We start from the raw sequence: 18265 nt of genomic DNA on the forward strand, positions 1-18265 counted from the left end.
GTCGATCAAAAGTATTATGATCATCCTGACCACGACCCCTCGCCTCAAACCTACCACGATCACTTGCTCCACCTCTCGCTCCTGAATAACTATTCCGTGTCCTTCCCCCTCCTCGACCACGCTGATTACTTTGTTCACGAATCACCGGACAATCTGAAGCCCAATGCCCAAACTCTTTACAGTATGCACATTGATCCTCAGCAATGTCGATACGACCATAAGACGTACCATATAAGCATGGGCGAATTTTGCGGATCTCGCGTTCGCGAATTTTGCGGATTTGCGGATTCGCAATCCGCAAAATCCGCGAATTCCCGCGAATTTGCGGATTTTTTTTTTTTTTTGTGTTCGCCCGTGTTTCTGCCAGTTCGCGAGGGTTTTTACAATTTCGCAATTTGCGAACTTACCTGTCGGGTCGCAAGTTTTGCGAACTTGTTGTTTCTACATGTCCAGCCTGTTTGGGACACTCTTCTTCATCACTGCCACTCTCTGTCACCACTGCCACTCTCTGACTACTCATGCCACCCTCTGGCCCACCCATGCCACCCTCTGTTTCATCACCACACCCTCTGGTTGTCCAGTGTACATTATTTTCGGCAAAGCAAAGCACACCTTCCCTGCCTCAAGTGACCTGAATTAATTTGGGGCTGATTAATGTGTCACAGAATATTTTTTTAGCTGGCACCTGCTTCCTTAGTGCGCCCTGATTAGTGATCTTTTGCACTTGCTAAGTGCTTTCATTGTTGCAAAATTAGTTACAACACCTGCCCTGCCCCAACTGACAATAATGAATTAGGGGCTAATTAATGTGTCACTGAAAGAATTTAAAGTTCCAGCCTGGCACCTGCTTGTCTGCTCCTTTAGCTGTAAATCAGGACCTTTGTGGCATACAGTTAAGGTCAGAGCAGGGTCACACAATAGTTGCAAGCAGGCAACCGAATTCTGGAGGGCCCCCTCAGGAAGCAATACAAAGAATCGTTACAAATCATGAGGTTGACCTTTTGCACCTGCTCATTGCTTTTGCTTTTGCTGAAATCGTTTTGCCGTTTTTTTCGCGCTATTCGCGGGGCGCGGCGTCGTGCGAAACCGACCGCGGAAGCCGCCAATTCGTGCGAATGAGCATTTTATTTTTTTGCGGCTTGTTGTTTCGCGAGTTTTTTTGCAGTATTCGCGAGCCGCTTGCAGCGCAACACGCGAATTTACCCCAAGGTCGAGTACGGGCGCGGCCATTTTGTTTGCGTGACGTATTTCCGTTTCCGCCCGCTATGTATAATCTCGCGCAGTAAGCGCATTGCGAGTAGAGGTTCGCACGAGATCGCGCGGGAAATCTAGAGGTTCGCACGAGATCGCGAGGAAAATCTCGCGCGAACTGACTTTCGCGCTCGGAAACGGGCGCCGGCCATCTTGTTTTTCATTCATTTCCTGTGTCTGGGCATGGTGTTTAATCCTCTTGATATCTTTCCCATCCTTTGCTTGTTTTCAGTTTTTTTTTTACGATTTTGCTTCTTATCTATCCCTCTCTTTTCCTAGCTGTATATTTTTGTCTTTTCTGCTATTTTTCTTTACTTTTAAACTACTTTTGTAAACTCTTTTCTTTTCTTCTTCCCTATCCTATTCTTTCTTAATTTTCTACTTCTTCCTACCTTACCTGCCCAGACCATGGTCAAGCCAGGCGCCGTGAAGCTGCCCAGGCACTTGAGGGCCGCAGCGGCGGCGGGGAGTAGTGCTGGACCCAGTGGCAGGACAGCAGGCGTGAGATCGAGGGGGGAGCAGGTGACGCGCCGGGAGATATTCAGCCCGGAGGAAGTGGGCGCGCTGGTCTACTTCGTCCAGCGCCGCCTGCCCAGGACCATCGCGGGAGGCGGCAGGATCGCGGCCGGCGGCTATAACATGCGGGAGCGCCGGAAGCGGTGGGAGAAGGTGTGCTGGGCCATATCCCACCTCTACGGGGTCCAGCGCACCTACAGCCAGGTCACCCATCGCTGGACGGACCTCCTGGACCGCGAGCGCGACCTGCTGGACCAGCTCGGCTTGGAGATCCCCGGGCTTGGTGAGTAGTAGTAGCCATTGGCATTTAATCACTCACTACTATGATGTTTTCTCCTGCTCTGTGTTGTTGTATTGCAAATATTTGTTTTTTACATGGAGCAAGCCAATAATGCCGCTGATGACGATTACATTGTAGTTAAATTATATTTCAAAATCTTCTGTGCATTTCAGGTGCACTGCTCTCCTTCTCAGTGGGGTTGCTACTATGCTTATTTGTTTTCTATTTCGTGGTCTCATTGGCCTGAGTAACTATTATGTATGAGTGTACTTAACAGAACTGCGTAATGCTAGACACTAGGGGGCAGATTACATTTACAAGCCCCTTGCGCCACGTTTACGTTGCCTTGCGTGACGCAACAGCGGCGTAAACGTGCCGCATCCCTGCAAGTCATTTACAGCATGACGCATCTAGGGAGATGCGTCACGTTATAAAGCCATGGGCCTGCACCACAATGGGTGCGTTCCTAGTACGCAGGGTGGGCGGTCCAGCGGCTGTGCGCCTCGCAAAATTGCCTGCGTGAAATCTACAAGATTTAACGCAGGCACTTCTGCAACGCTGCTACGTCAATTCAATTCCTTATGTCTGCTCGAAGCAGGCGAAAGGACTGACACAGCATGTAAAGTATTGGGTGGCCCTGAGCATTACTGGAGTTGCATTGCGTTGGCGACGTGACTCCAGCGATGCGCCGCTCTTACGTGACGAGATGCGTCACGCAAGTGCCTACCCTTGCGCCAGGGCGCGCCGCATTGTAAATGAGGCACATCTGCCGTGTCGCAAGGGTAGTTTTGCGTGACGCATTTGATCTGGCGCATCTCTGGAGATGCGCCAGAACGCGTAAGTAAGTATGCCCCTAAGGGGCAGAATTGCAATTACCGTCGCATCCCTGCAAAGTAGCAGGGATGCGCCATTAATTGTGCGGCCCGCTACCACCACCAAACATGGTGCGCCGTATTTGCAATGCGGCTCCCCATGGGCCCAAAACGTCACCGAAGCTTTACTGCTGGAGTTGCGTCGCAACGATGGCGCAGCTCCATCAATGCTCTGGGGTACCCTATCTCCCCAATGCTGGGTCAAGCCGTACGTCTGCTTCAAGCAGGTGCAGGGTTTGTGTGACGCATCATTGTCCTAAAGGTGACTGATTGATATTTTGTAGATTTCCCTCAGCCACTATTAGGATGTGTTCCAGCGCAGGAATGCCCTCCCTTGCGCCGGAACGCCCCCTGATGGCGCAGGGCTTTATAACGGGATGCATCTCCCAAATGCGTCACGTTGTTATAATATTATACGCCGCACCATGGCGCCCTTTTTTGTTTAGCTGCTGCGTCACAAAAGTCACGCAAGAACGGCGCAAAAGAGCCGCAAGGGCTTAAATCTGCCCCTTCCTTTGTAACCCTGACAATAAGAAAAATAGTGGCGGTGGATTGATAGTTTGACTATTTAAATGACTGGTAATGTAGCAGGCAACTGTTAGTGTTGTCACTGATCTGACTGAAATCACAATGGAGTTTGTCTGTCACTTTGCGTCTTGCCTGCGGACTGCTGCCTGCCAGTCCTAGGTGAACGTTTCAGTACTTTGTTTAGTGAGTTACGTGACTTTCGAAGTCACAGGTCCGCAAATAAATAAAAAGTAACCATAATCAATATAATTTCGCGGAAATATTTTGTTATTGTTCTTTTGAAATGTTTGATTTGGTTGACATTGACAAGCAACAATCATCCATGTTTTCTGTTCTTTCTTTCATGTTGTACGTCAGCTCCCCCCAGGGGCGAGAGGAGGACACAGGAGCAGCAGGCGGCGGATGCTGTTCATCAACAGGGCCAGGATCGGGCAGGCGAGGGCTCCTCTGCTGGCCCCAGTAAGTTTTCATTTTAGACTAGTACCTATTTTTCCTAGCGTTCCTCATTTGAATTTTTTCAAAATTGTCTTTGCTCTTCTTGTAGACTGTATCTAAATTCTTATCCTGCCTCTACTATGACTCCCTGTGGTATTACTAGATTATTCTTATTAGTCTGTCTGTGTAGCTAACTAAGATTGCACGGTTGGCGAAACTCCCATGATTCTAGTCAGCAATAGCTCTATCAACTTAGTGCAGTCCTCTGGGATTGTCCATAATGTCTTTTGAAGTGTTCTATCTGGACTCATGCTTGCAAAAATTGCAAAACCTTTCGTTCAGTCACTCTAGTCTGGAGGACCAAAAAACACAGATTGTATTTAAATTTAAAAGCTTTATTAAAAGTAAACACATTTATTAAAATGAAGTCATAATAAAACTAAACGTTTAACTGATAATGGAAAAGTGGTTAGTGCTGACGATTAATTGAAGACATTTCTTGTGGTCGAGCCGAGCTCTCACCTGGTTTCAACTTGATCTTGTTGTTAGAAGTCCATCTTCTGTCTGTGTGGAGAAAAATGGTGCGTGTTAAAAAATCAGCCTTCATCAGTTGTGCCAAAAAGTGCAGCAAGACAACCTTCCCTGGAAAAAGGGACATTTTTTTTAACTTTAACGTAGACAGTCACAAATTACATTGTTTTCACATGTCTTCATTCCTAGACCAAATACTAGTGACTAGTGAGTGCTTTATTCTAAGATTCTTAAATGTACTTTGTAGGTGGAACATCTGGTGGCGGGGCCAGTGTGGTGGTGGTGCTCGACACGGAGGCGGAGGGCAATTCATCATCAGGGGAGGAGGCGGCGGCGCCGGATGTGAGAGTTGAGACGGTGGTGGCGGCCAGAGGTAAGCTCTTATATATTCCTTACTTATTGAGATTGAAGACTAGCTGGGAAGGCAAGAATATGAGATGCATGGCTGGGTGAATGATGAAGCAATGATGGGTGGAAGGACAACAGCCTGGGTGGGTGACACAGAAACTGTATGTGTCCATATACCTGGATCATGCTACTATCTGACTCTTAGATAGCATATGTGTATCTAGAGCAGGGGTACTCCTAGTACGGCCCGCGGGCCGGTGGTGGCCCGGCAAGCCTTCGTTGGCGGTGCGCTGACCTTGCAGACAATCACTGCTCCCCCGGCCCCCACAGAGCAGAGGCTTTTTTGTATTTCACCTGTTAGCGCCCCTGCATCTCCACTCTGACAATCACTGCTCCCCCGGCCCCCACAGAGCAGAGTGGAGATGCAAGGCCACAAAGAGGTGAAATAGAACTAAGCCTCTGCTCTGTGGGGCCGGGCAAGCAGTGATTGTCAGGGTGGAGAAGCAGGGGCGCTAAAACAAACAAAGCCTCAATAATATGTTAATGGTCTTTTAAAGACCTGTTAAGTACTTTGGTGTTGTTGTCTGTGTGTGCGCGTTGAGGAAGCGGTCTCAACCCGGGCTGAAGGCTGACACAGATAGACACACACACAGTGAGATGACAGAGGGAGAGGGAGGGCAGGAGGGAGAGAGAGATGGAGGGAGGGCAGGAGGGACAGCAGGAGGGAGAGAGATGTATGTAAATGCTGGGTCTGGTGGCTCAGTGGATGAGGGCATCTGCTGCAGGGACCTGTGTGCAACCTCATGGTCACAAGTTATCGTTTTGCTTTAGCCCCGCCCCCTCTGACTCCGCCCCCACCAGTGCGGCCCTCGGCCCCAAACTACACTGTAAATGTAGCCCCTGAGAGAAAGTTTGTGAGTACCCATGATCTAGAGAGAGTAGACGGTCAGTGGATGAACTAAGTGTAACTTTGAAGAGCATGTAACACTAACACTGCACCCGCACGTCCGTTCCAGTGTAGGAAAGGCAAGGAAAAGAACTTTTAATTTTGTCCAAATACTACCATAAATAGTAGCAGTAGTTTGTATTGCAAGCACTGCATAGATCCGGTTATTATGGTGGCCACTCCCTACCTCTCTTAATAAGTTTAGTAGTACTCAGTCATTCATGTGTGGATGTATCACTGCCTGTCACTCAATAAAAAGCAAAGCACCTAAAGTCATCCCATATATAAGCAAAAACATCCCATGTGAAGTGATAGATAATCAGATTATTTATCTTCTTCAATTTTCCATTTCTAGTACTCATTTCCACTGTAGGGTGAAAGTTAAATTAATTAAGCAGTAGCCCTTGAGTTGTAACAGAGTATTCTCAGTGCCACCCGTAATAGAAAAGTAAGAGATTCACCACCTGCATGTACTGGACGGGTACAGTAACGCAACGGCAACGCAAGTCTAGGTCACTCCTCATGGCGTGCGTCTCTTTTTCTCGGGTGCAAGTTTACCGCGCTGGCATTATGCCGGCTTGCAGAAAATAACGTACCAATTTTCCAAAACAAGAGACAAGAAGAAGAATAAGACTGGTGTACTTTCATAGTCGACTCCAATGGAAGTCCACAGTGCTCATAGAATTTGTTCCTTAAACTCCCACTAATGTTAGAGCAAGGATGAAGAAGTGTGAGGTTAGATAGATACTGGCCTCAATAGTTATGTAATGCGCTTGCAAGTTGCTAGTTGTACTGCAGCACACATTTCTGCTGAATGATTGAGTTAATCTTAAAGAGCATTGGTTACAGACTATGTCTTTCTTTCTTCATATAGGTTCTCCTTCCAAACGAACAAGGAGGAAGGAGCTGGCTAGAGCGGCCCGGCAACGGAGAATCGAGGCCACTGTTGCGGAATATCGGCGGCTGGTGGCCCTGGAGGACGTGGAAAGTGTGCGGTCGACAACAACGACAACGTCGTCCTCCGTGGCCTCACCGGCTGCCACCGTGACCCAGCACAGTGGTCCACCGAGACTGAGCCGGGCTGCCAAAGGCAAACGCCACCGCCGAGCAGCAAGGCCAACAGCTGCTTCTCACAGGCCTTGCACCTGCAAGGCAGTGAAGGCACGCCTGCGCCGCACCACCCTGATGGTGTCCCGCCTTCAGCAGGAGCTCGCCTTGCTCCGCGAGGAGCATGATGCCCTGGCCCAAAAAGTGAACAGCATCCACCCATAGTGTCCCTTGCCCCTTTTTTAGAGACTTTTGGGGGGTGGGAATTGGGAGTTGGGTTTTTGGGGACTTTTGAAGGACAATCGTTGGGGTTAGGGAGGGTCTTGCGGGAGATTATTTTGTTAGGGATATAAATATACTTTTTCAAACTTTATCTGAGCATACCTGTTTTTTACTGCTTGCCTGGTGGGTGGGGGTTTAACGTTGACTGTTTTCCTGAAAGTTTAGTTCCATTTTCTTCCTTTAAGTGTAAATGCCCAAATGTTTTCAACACTAAGTGCCTCTCACAGACTAAGTGAAGTGAATCCAAGAGTCCTAGGACTTTAGTAGTACTACCTTCAGGCTCTCGTCTCTCGTACTAATACTCCATTATACCCCCAAACCACCAAACGCTTATCTTACCTGTAATTTGTGTTTGAAAGTAGGGCTAGGCCCAGGGCTGGCTCCACGGGAAACACCGAATAACGTTGGCAATCTTGGTCGGATAAAATTTCCTCATAGCGGTGGTAGTAGTGGTGTGACACAGTGGCAGTTGCATGCCTATGAAAAAAAAGAAAATGAAATCTGGTTTGTCCTCCTGAGCAATTCAACGGTACAACTGAGAATATAGCAGGTGACAGAAGTACAGTAGAGCAGTGCCACATTGTAGCCTAACAAATGGTAAAGTATAACTACTAATTCGGTTGAAGTTCTTTCACATTAGCAATGGTTCTTTGTCAAGCAGAGTAAGAATATATCATCGACAACTGTGGAAAGAAAGAATGCGACAGTACAGGGCCTGTGTGGAATTATTGATAACTATATTCAACATAAGGTCTCTGTAGCCAGATACCCGAGAGCCTTGCTGGTCACTATAAATCCATTCACAACAACACTCAATGGGGTTGGTCTGGAAGGTGTCACGTTTACTCCCCGTGATCCAGTCGATGCAAATATGGTTCCACCTCCAAATGTCACCAACACCCAGAAGTGTAAACACAGGGTGTTCGAGGCATTAGGCGAGGGAGAAAAATAACAAACTAAAATAAAAAATGTGGGATGGGTAAAGGTAGGGTCAGCAGGGAAAGGATACCTGTAAGAGAAGACAAGACAGGCATCAGTGAAGTGATGTCCTAACATACAAGGGTACTCTCATATAGTCTCACTAAATAGTCTGCAAGTCTCCCGCCTACTCATGGGAAATGTAGTTTCATAGTACGGTAGGCGCTTAGGGGCTGCGTAACCTGACAGAAGGTATAGTAGATAGAAAAGGAGAAATTGCTTTTTTTCTAGGTGTCCCCTCACTCACCAGGGTTGCCCCTTGGTGACATGCTTCATCATTGGGGCCATCCCAGTCCTCTACGGCCTGGGGCGTGCTGCGACTTGCGAATTACGTAGGAGCACTTACAAATGACTATGTGTGGTGCAGATAGTGGAGTGGACTAAGTGATGTGTTAAGGGATCAATGTAGAAGCCGAGAGAGAGCAAAGAAATGCAGTCACAGTCAGAGAAAAAGGCAAGGGATACTGTATCTATGTGGTTGTAGTGGTCCTGTTGGAAGTGGTAAGTAAGTTGCCCGCAGAAAAAAAATCCTCCTATTAGCGGCACTCCTCCATTGCAGCCGACGCTTCGTCCACCGATGTTGGTCACCAGAAGACACCCTGTCCACTGCCTGCCTGATGCTGAATTGTGGCTCGCTACTGTGAAGCCTGACTCCATCCTTTTTTCCCCATTGCAGAGACTGAAACCCGGCCTGTAATTATTCAACGAAAAACAGGAAGTGATATAATATTACAACACCACTGATAAATAAATATAAGGTATGTAGGCTGTGGAGTGCAAAAAGTCACAATTTGTTTTTCCTAGTAGACAGACAGTACAATGTTTTTGAAAGTGCGTACTCTGAGTCACCTTTTGAAGGATAAGTAAGTATGGGCAAATTAATGTAGCGGATCTTGCCCCTCAAGCTAGGTGTACTGTAAACTGTGTTTTAGAACAAAAATAGATCTTCCTAGCAGTGCTCCCACCCAAAAAACGAGGCCTAGCAGAAAACTGGAGACAAAACTTACTTTGAAAGTAAAAGTAGGCCGAAGTACCCTAATTACCCATTACCCCCCGTGGATTGTATTCAAACCACTTGCAAGCAACCAAGCAAAAGTAGCCATAGCCAGCATCGCTCCAAGACTCGAAATCCCCCCCACTCAAACACATGCAATAGAAATACTGCTAACCCTAACGAACCCTAAGTTAAGAATAGTGGCAAAGGCTTTCTTTAACTATGCCAAATCCCCCCTTTCCCACCATGGATTTTCTTCAAATGACTTGCAACCAAAATTACACATTCTCACGAGTGCTCTAAGACCCCAGAACTCAGTTTGAAAAATCTAGAACACCCCGATACACATGCAATCCTGCTGCTAGGGCTAACCCTAACGAACCCTAAGTTACAAAAAGTGCCAAAACTAAAGGCTTTTCCGCGCGGATTTTGTCCCAACCACTTCTACCCGGTATTAGACCTTCCCAGGAATGCCCCAAGACCCGGCAACCCACCCGCCAAGAAGCATAACACCCCCAAACAGGCCAAAAGCAAAATCTCATACTTGCAATATTTCTGGGCCTTCGGTCCAAACGCGCTGCGTAGCTAGGCCATAAGTCGGGGTTGGCACGACGGATTTCCTGAAAAGCAAATGCAATCAAGATTAGAGTGTCCCAGCAGTGCTCCCAGACCACGAAACTCACCCGCAAACAGACGGAACCCCCCCTAAGAGCACCTCAAAGGCAAGCAAGTCATCAAAAACACAAAAAAAATTCCGCCTGGGATTTGGTCCAAAACACTTTTATCCGGTATTAGAGCTTCCCAGCAATGGCCCCAGAGCCGTCAACCCAGGAGAAAACGAGTAGAAGACCCCCAAACAGCCAAAGAGCAAAAGTACAAAAATGGGGACTTAGTCACTTTTTCACAAATTTCCCAAATCACTCCGCGCGCGCTCTGCAGCTAGGCCCTAAGTCCCCTCAGCCACCATGGATTTGCTTCAAACCTCTTGCAAAGTAAAGTATATATAGCCAGCAGTGCTCCCACACCACGAAACTCACCCGCAAACACCAGGAAGCCCCCCAAACAGGCCCCCGAAAACGCTACATAGAGCAAAATGTCAGAAATAGCCCAAAAAAAAATCGGCCTGGATTTTGTCCCAACCACTTCTACCCGGTATTAGACCTTCCCAGGAATGCCCCAAGACCCGGCAACCCACCCGCCAAGAAGCATAACACCCCCAAACAGGCCAAAAGCAAAATCTCATACTTGCAATATTTCTGGGCCTTCGGTCCAAACGCGCTGCGTAGCTAGGCCATAAGTCGGGGTTGGCACGACGGATTTCCTGAAAAGCAAATGCAATCAAGATTAGAGTGTCCCAGCAGTGCTCCCAGACCACGAAACTCACCCGCAAACACCAGCAAGCCCCCCAAACAGGCCCCCGAAAACGCTACATAGAGCAAAATGTCAGAAATAGCCCAAAAAAAAATCGGCCTGGATTTTGTCCCAACCACTTCTACCCGGTATTAGACCTTCCCAGGAATGCCCCAAGACCCGGCAACCCACCCGCCAAGAAGCATAACACCCCCAAACAGGCCAAAAGCAAAATCTCATACTTGCAATATTTCTGGGCCTTCGGTCCAAACGCGCTGCGTAGCTAGGCCATAAGTCGGGGTTGGCACGACGGATTTCCTGAAAAGCAAATGCAATCAAGATTAGAGTGTCCCAGCAGTGCTCCCAGACCACGAAACTCACCCGCAAACACCAGGAAGCCCCCCAAACAGGCCCCCGAAAACGCTACATAGAGCAAAATGTCTGAAATAGCCCAAAAAAAATCGGCCTGGATTTTGTCCCAACCACTTCTACCCGGTATTAGACCTTCCCAGGAATGCCCCAAGACCCGGCAACCCACCCGCCAAGAAGCATAACACCCCCAAACAGGCCAAAAGCAAAATCTCATACTTGCAATATTTCTGGGCCTTCGGTCCAAACGCGCTGCGTAGCTAGGCCATAAGTCGGGGTTGGCACGACGGATTTCCTGAAAAGCAAATGCAATCAAGATTAGAGTGTCCCAGCAGTGCTCCCAGACCACGAAACTCACCCGCAAACACCAGCAAGCCCCCCAAACAGGCCCCCGAAAACGCTACATAGAGCAAAATGTCTGAAATAGCCCAAAAAAAATCGGCCTGGATTTTGTCCCAACCACTTCTACCCGGTATTAGACCTTCCCAGGAATGCCCCAAGACCCGGCAACCCACCCGCCAAGAAGCATAACACCCCCAAACAGGCCAAAAGCAAAATCTCATACTTGCAATATTTCTGGGCCTTCGGTCCAAACGCGCTGCGTAGCTAGGCCATAAGTCGGGGTTGGCACGACGGATTTCCTGAAAAGCAAATGCAATCAAGATTAGAGTGTCCCAGCAATGCTCTCAGACCATGAAACTCACCCACAAACAGACGGAACCCCCCCTAAGAGCACCTCAAAGGCAAGCAAGTCATCAAAAACACAAAAAAATTTCCGCCTCGGATTTGGCACAAACCACTTTTAGTGCTTCCCAGCAATGGCCCCAGACCCGTCAACTCACCTGCAAAGAGGTAGAACAACACCCCCACAAGTGCTGAGTCTTTCTTCATTGGGCGTAAACCAGCCCTCTGCTTTGATGGAAATAGGAGTCTGGAGGAGGAGGATAGAGGAGCATGTTCTTCTGAACTTGTGAACCTGAGGAATGCAGACTGCGGCACCTTCAAATAAATTAGCAAACAAGTGAAGACAGTTCTGCTGATGGGCTTGTCTTTGTGATAATCTGATTAAAGTTTGAATTATATTAACTGTGCACAACAAAGAAAGACAGACACACAGGAATAAAAGTGAATAAGGATGAAAAAGAAAGTTATTGATTCGTTGTCTCATTTTCAGGGCTCGAAGTCGGAATCACGGTCCAGGAATAAGAATAAGGCTTCGTCATCATACTCTGCGAATTCAGCCCGGGTGAGGTCAGTGCCACCTGACAGAGTAGAAATTCCCTCATCTATGGTGCTGGCCACCTCCTCTTCATCCGGCACGCTCTCTCGTACTCTTATATCTGGTGGTATGAGGTGCTGATTCATCTTGATCATTGTTAACCTCTCCACATTTTTGGGCGAGAGGCGTCTCCGTTTGGGAGTTACAATCCCACCAGCCGCACTGAAAACCCGTTCAGAAGACACACTTGCGAGTGGGCAAGACAAGTAGTTTAAAGCCAGGTTGGTGAGCTGTGGCCACAATTCTTTTTTCCCATGCCAATACGCCAATGGGTCAGAATTAACATAGACCTCTGTGGAGTCATTCAGATAGTCCTTCACCATCGACTCAAGGTCCTCCTCCAAGGTTCCTCCACTTTGCGTAGCTCTTGCTGTGCCTCTGGCCTTTTGAGAACCAAACCCACGCAGAGCTAGCCAATCCTCTTCAGCCTCCAATGTTTCTGCTGTCTTTCGTGCAGATGATGCGGTTGCCGGTGTCTTTAACGGCTGAGAGGTCACTTGTGCCACAGCCACAGGTGCAGAAGTGGATTGTTTTGACTGGGGATGGCCTGCTGATGTACTGCCATTTCCTTCAATTTCCAGCCGTTCTGTTTCAAACTTCTTGGCTGACAAGGCTAGCCAACGTTTGTACTTTGTAACATCTTCATCAGCAAAAGAAAAGAATGCTCTGCCTGCCAGCGCCTTTTTGTAGCGTGGATCCAGAATAGTAGCACAAATGTAATGCTGTTCTGAGTGGATCTTTTGAAGACGTTCATCACCTTGTAGGAGCTCTAATAATTGCTCAGCCAGAAGCAAAGAAGAGCCTTTCTTTTTGTCATCTTTTCGAAACACAGAACACACCTCCTTCAGTTGGTCCTCCAGCATGTACAACAATGGGATAGCTTTTCCCAAATTAGAGTCCTCCTTGCTGACTGCACGCGTGAAGACCTCAAAAGGACGAAGCATGCGTGTTAGGCTTTCAACTATGTTCCATTGCGGCCCACCCATCCTCAGCTCCTCTATACCCTCTTTCAAGAAATATTGATCGAGTTGCGTATACTGCTCATACAGACGCTCAAGCATGTAGAAGGTTGAGTTCCAACGTGTTACCACCTCCTGGATGAGTGCTTTCACTGGCATTTGACATTGATATAGCATGCTCCTCAGCTGCTTGCGGGCCTTAAAAGAATGCCTGAAATGCTTGCAAATTTTTCGGCAGTTCTCCAATACACTGGACGCTGCACTGAGTTTATTACCCAAGAATTTTTGGACAACCAGGTTTATACAGTGCGCCAAACACGGCACTCTGAAATAGTAACCGTCCCTCATGGCCTTAACTATATTGGAGCCATTGTCCGTGGAAACATAACCAACCTTGCGTTTTAGTGGGGACAGACAGTTAAGGACCTTTGTGTTAAAGACATCCAAAATGTTTTCTGCTGTGTGACGTTTCTCCAAACCAAACATGGCTAGTGTTGCATGTTTCCGAGCACCTTTAAAAACAATGTTAGTGTCAACACCTGAGTTTAGCTTTGCTTTAGCCCCTGAAAAAGAGACCCAGTGTGCAGTGATGCACATGTAATCAGCGCCTGCGCCACTGCTCCACATGTCTGTTGTCAGATGTATAGTGTGAACAGCACTCTTCTGCAAAGCTGCCCCAATCGCCTTCAGAACATCTTCATGTAGTGCTGGAACCGCAACTCGGGCAAAATAGAACCGGCTAGGAACCTTCCATTTAGGGCAGAGCGCTGCCACTAATTCTAGAAAACCAACCCCTTCGACAAAAGAAAAAGGGAGAAGGTCCAGAGCTAGCATTTTAGCCAGCTTAGTGTTATACAGACGGGTCATTGGGTGGTTGCGTTCATATTGCGCTTCTGTAAACAACATCTTTTTAATGTTGCCCTGGACCAATGATTTACGGGATGATGATCTCTTCGACCCAGTTACGCTCGCTGATGAACTTTTCCGCATTGATGTCTCACTCTCTCCCACACTCTTAGTGTGGCTCCCATGGGGTGTGCTGCTGACATGGGAACTGGGTGTAAGTGAAGTGTTTGGATCGTCTTCTTCTACCTCCTCGTCATCAGCAGATGACAAATCAACGTTTTCATTACGTGCAATTCCGGCTTTCTTGACCGCCTCTAGGTGCGGAAACCATTCGACAGGGTGCCTTCTCTCAAGATGACCTCTCTGGCCTCCGGTACCATAGTTAGAACCAAGCTTACCACGACTATATCGAAGCTTACAAAGGCTACAAATGGCTACGTTTTCCTTTTTTGGGCAAACACTAAAGAAGTCCCAAACTGGAGACTTGAAATGTCTTCGGGGGCCGCCGCCGGAGGAGGCGTCGATACTGGTGGTGGTGGTCCTGCTGCTAATGACAGATGAAGTGGAGGATGTGGATTGCCGAACTTCAGTACGTTTTGCACTTTCACCACCACGAATTGAGGTCGAGGACGAGGTGGGTACCTTCTTGCGAGGAAGAAATATGGAAGCGGTAGGTTTTGGTGTACTACTTAACTCCAAATCTAATGATTCCATTTCCATTGCCTCCTCGCCGACATCATCATCACGCTCAGCAGCTTCTCGGGATAGGGTCAAAATGTCTCTTTGCTGCATGCCCGGTGGGGCTGCAGTGACCTTTGTGATGACTGCCTCGTCGTCATCGTGAGAGGCTTCATCACCAGCAGTATCTGTCACTTCTTGTTGAGCCTCATCACACTCCATAGGTTTGAGTTTTTGGACGACCTTCCTTTTACGCTTAGGTACCGGTGGCAGATCATGGTGTGCCTCTGCCTCACTGTCAGACCGCAGTTGTCGTGGTTCCCAAGACAGATCACTTGCACCAGAACGAGGTGGGCTTGAAGAAGATGTAGACACCCCCCTTGATCTTTTCCTTGCTAGGGATGTGGAAGACAATGAATGATCATCAGGAGGAGTGGCTTCCAATGATACCTCAGCTTCATTGTCGATTTCCAAATGTGCCCCTACTTCGGGAGGAACAACTATTGTGGGCACTTGTGAACGTCCATGCACCTTTGCTTGCGCATCTCCTTTTGCTGCCTCTCCTTCCACATGTACTTGGGCGTGTACTTGCACATGGTGTTGTTGTTGCGGCTGTGGTTGTTCAACACTTGTCAGATGAGTTACAACAACCTGTGTTGATTCAGGGACATTGCTGCTACTTTCTTGCGATGAGCCAACATCACTGGTCGATGGTGATTGGAGAAGTACACTGACTGCCTCTGAAGCACTCAAGGGCTTTGACTTAAGTTGGCGTGGTGGTGGAGGCACTGAACCCAATGGAGCAGGGGTGCTGCTCTCAGGTTGGTCCCCAGCAGATCCTGCTGCTGCAGGCGTACTTTTTCTTTTGCTCCCAAAAAAAGTGGCGGGTGACACACCAGCCTCCTTGGTAACTTGCTTCTTCTGCTCCTTACTAGCAACTTTCTTGCTAGAGGAGCTACGGAGAACTTTCTTTGGGGCCATCTTCTTCAGAGCAGGTCAGACAGCAGGCCGCAGTTGCACGAATTGTAGAGTTGTCTGAGGCCAGACGTGACGTCGCGTGACGTTATGCTGCACACACACACCGCTGCAGGACTTCTTCCTGGCACTGGTGGTTCTCTTGAGTCTTGTGCACCTAAAAAAAATGGAAGACAGAGGAACATCAGTTCAGTTATAGAGCACAAAAAAATCGAAAAACACTGCAAAATCAGCACAATCCCAATCCATCCATGCCCTCCATAATGTTTAAATTCAAGACAACCCACAGAAAGACTAGGCCCATGCAAGACTCACTACCCCTGGGCATAAATAAAGGTTGAAAAGTAGGCAAAATGGTTGGAGGCCTAACAACAAAGCCTGCATTCAAAATGGCCACTTGCCTGCCAAGCACATGGCCAGTGCCTGTAGCTGCACTCAAAATGGCCACCAGCCACATGGCATGTCCCTCCCCATGAACACCCCCAAAAATCGAAAAACACTGCAAAATCAGCACAATCCTATTCCATCCATGGCCTCCATGATGTTTAAATTCAAGACAGCCCACAGAAAGACTAGGCCCATGCTAGACTCAAATACCCCTGGTGAAAAGGCCCCAACAACAGGTCAAAAATCGAAAAACACAAAATTGTACAAAAAAAAAAAATCGAAAAACACAGAAAAATCAGCACAATCCCAATTCATCTATGGCCTCCATGATGTTTAAATTCAAGACAACCCACAGAAATACTAGGCCCATGCAAGACTCACTACCCCTGGCATAAATAAAGGTTGAAAAGTAGGCAAAATGGTTGGAGGCCTAACAACAAAGCCTGCATTCAAAATGGCCACTTGCCTGCCAGCACATGGCCAGTGCCTGTAGCTGCACTCAAAATGGCCACCAGCCACATGGCATGTCCCTCCCCATGAACACCCCCAAAAATCGAAAAACACTGCAAAATCAGCACAATCCCATTCCATCCATGATGTTTAAATTCAAGACAGCCCACAGAAAGACTAGGCCCCATGCACCACTCACTACCCCTGGTCAAGGCCCCAACAACAGGTCAAAAATCGAAAAACACAAAATTGTACAAAAAAAAAAAATCGAAAAACACAGAAAAATCAGCACAATCCCAATTCATCTATGGCCTCCATGATGTTTAAATTCAAGACAACCCACAGAAATACTAGGCCCATGCAAGACTCACTACCCCTGGCATAAATAAAGGTTGAAAAGTAGGCAAAATGGTTGGAGGCCTAACAACAAAGCCTGCATTCAAAATGGCCACTTGCCTGCCAGCACATGGCCAGTGCCTGTAGCTGCACTCAAAATGGCCACCAGCCACATGGCATGTCCCTCCCCATGAACACCCCCAAAAATCGAAAAACACTGCAAAATCAGCACAATCCCATTCCATCCATGATGTTTAAATTCAAGACAGCCCACAGAAAGACTAGGCCCCATGCACCACTCACTACCCCTGGTCAAGGCCCCAACAACAGGTCAAAAATCGAAAAACACAAAATTTTACAAAAAAAAAAAATCGAAAAACACAGAAAAATCAGCACAATCCCAATTCATCTATGGCCTCCATGATGTTTAAATTCAAGACAACCCACAGAAATACTAGGCCCATGCAAGACTCACTACCCCTGGCATAAATAAAGGTTGAAAAGTAGGCAAAATGGTTGGAGGCCTAACAACAAAGCCTGCATTCAAAATGGCCACTTGCCTGCCAGCACATGGCCAGTGCCTGTAGCTGCACTCAAAATGGCCACCAGCCACATGGCATGTCCCTCCCCATGAACACCCCCAAAAATCGAAAAACACTGCAAAATCAGCACAATCCCATTCCATCCATGATGTTTAAATTCAAGACAGCCCACAGAAAGACTAGGCCCCATGCACCACTCACTACCCCTGGTCAAGGCCCCAACAACAGGTCAAAAATCGAAAAACACAAAATTGTACAAAAAAAAAAAATCGAAAAACACAGAAAAATCAGCACAATCCCAATTCATCTATGGCCTCCATGATGTTTAAATTCAAGACAACCCACAGAAATACTAGGCCCATGCAAGACTCACTACCCCTGGCATAAATAAAGGTTGAAAAGTAGGCAAAATGGTTGGAGGCCTAACAACAAAGCCTGCATTCAAAATGGCCACTTGCCTGCCAGCACATGGCCAGTGCCTGTAGCTGCACTCAAAATGGCCACCAGCCACATGGCATGTCCCTCCCCATGAACACCCCCAAAAATCGAAAAACACTGCAAAATCAGCACAATCCCATTCCATCCATGATGTTTAAATTCAAGACAGCCCACAGAAAGACTAGGCCCCATGCACCACTCACTACCCCTGGTCAAGGCCCCAACAACAGGTCAAAAATCGAAAAACACAAAATTTTACAAAAAAAAAAAATCGAAAAACACAGAAAAATCAGCACAATCCCAATTCATCTATGGCCTCCATGATGTTTAAATTCAAGACAACCCACAGAAATACTAGGCCCATGCAAGACTCACTACCCCTGGCATAAATAAAGGTTGAAAAGTAGGCAAAATGGTTGGAGGCCTAACAACAAAGCCTGCATTCAAAATGGCCACTTGCCTGCCAGCACATGGCAAGTGCCTGTAGCTGCACTCAAAATGGCCACCAGCCACATGGCATGTCCCTCCCCATGAACACCCCCAAAAATCGAAAAACACTGCAAAATCTGCACAATCCCATTCCATCCATGATGTTTAAATTCAAGACAGCCCACAGAAAGACTAGGCCCCATGCACCACTCACTACCC

At 47.6% G+C, this 18265-nt stretch overlaps 2 protein-coding genes across 3 annotated transcripts in view; one reads left to right on the forward strand and one right to left on the reverse strand.

Annotated features, from left to right (window-relative positions):
- The window catches only part of LOC147701841 (toll-like receptor 12), a 154148-nt gene that overhangs the window by 26467 nt on the left and 109416 nt on the right, over window positions 1-18265 (reverse strand). The window lies entirely within an intron of this gene.
- LOC147701842 (uncharacterized) lies at window positions 3808-7972 on the forward strand. Of its 2 annotated transcripts, XR_015297201.1 has the most exons (3): window positions 3808-3906; window positions 4661-4786; window positions 6582-7972. XR_015297201.1 is itself a non-coding variant. In XM_086928717.1 (2 exons), the coding sequence occupies exons 1-2, from the start codon at window positions 4648-4650 to the stop codon at window positions 6977-6979; spliced, it is 537 nt and encodes a 178-aa protein (XP_086784843.1). In that variant the 5' UTR covers window positions 4632-4647; the 3' UTR covers window positions 6980-7972. The 2 variants fall into 2 exon arrangements, 1 of the variants encoding a protein (XP_086784843.1); XM_086928717.1 differs by lacking the exon at window positions 3808-3906 and having other exon boundaries at window positions 4632-4786.

This window comes from Lissotriton vulgaris, chromosome 7 (genome assembly GCF_964263255.1).
Source record: "Lissotriton vulgaris chromosome 7, aLisVul1.2, whole genome shotgun sequence".
Taxonomy (NCBI): domain Eukaryota; kingdom Metazoa; phylum Chordata; class Amphibia; order Caudata; family Salamandridae; genus Lissotriton; species Lissotriton vulgaris.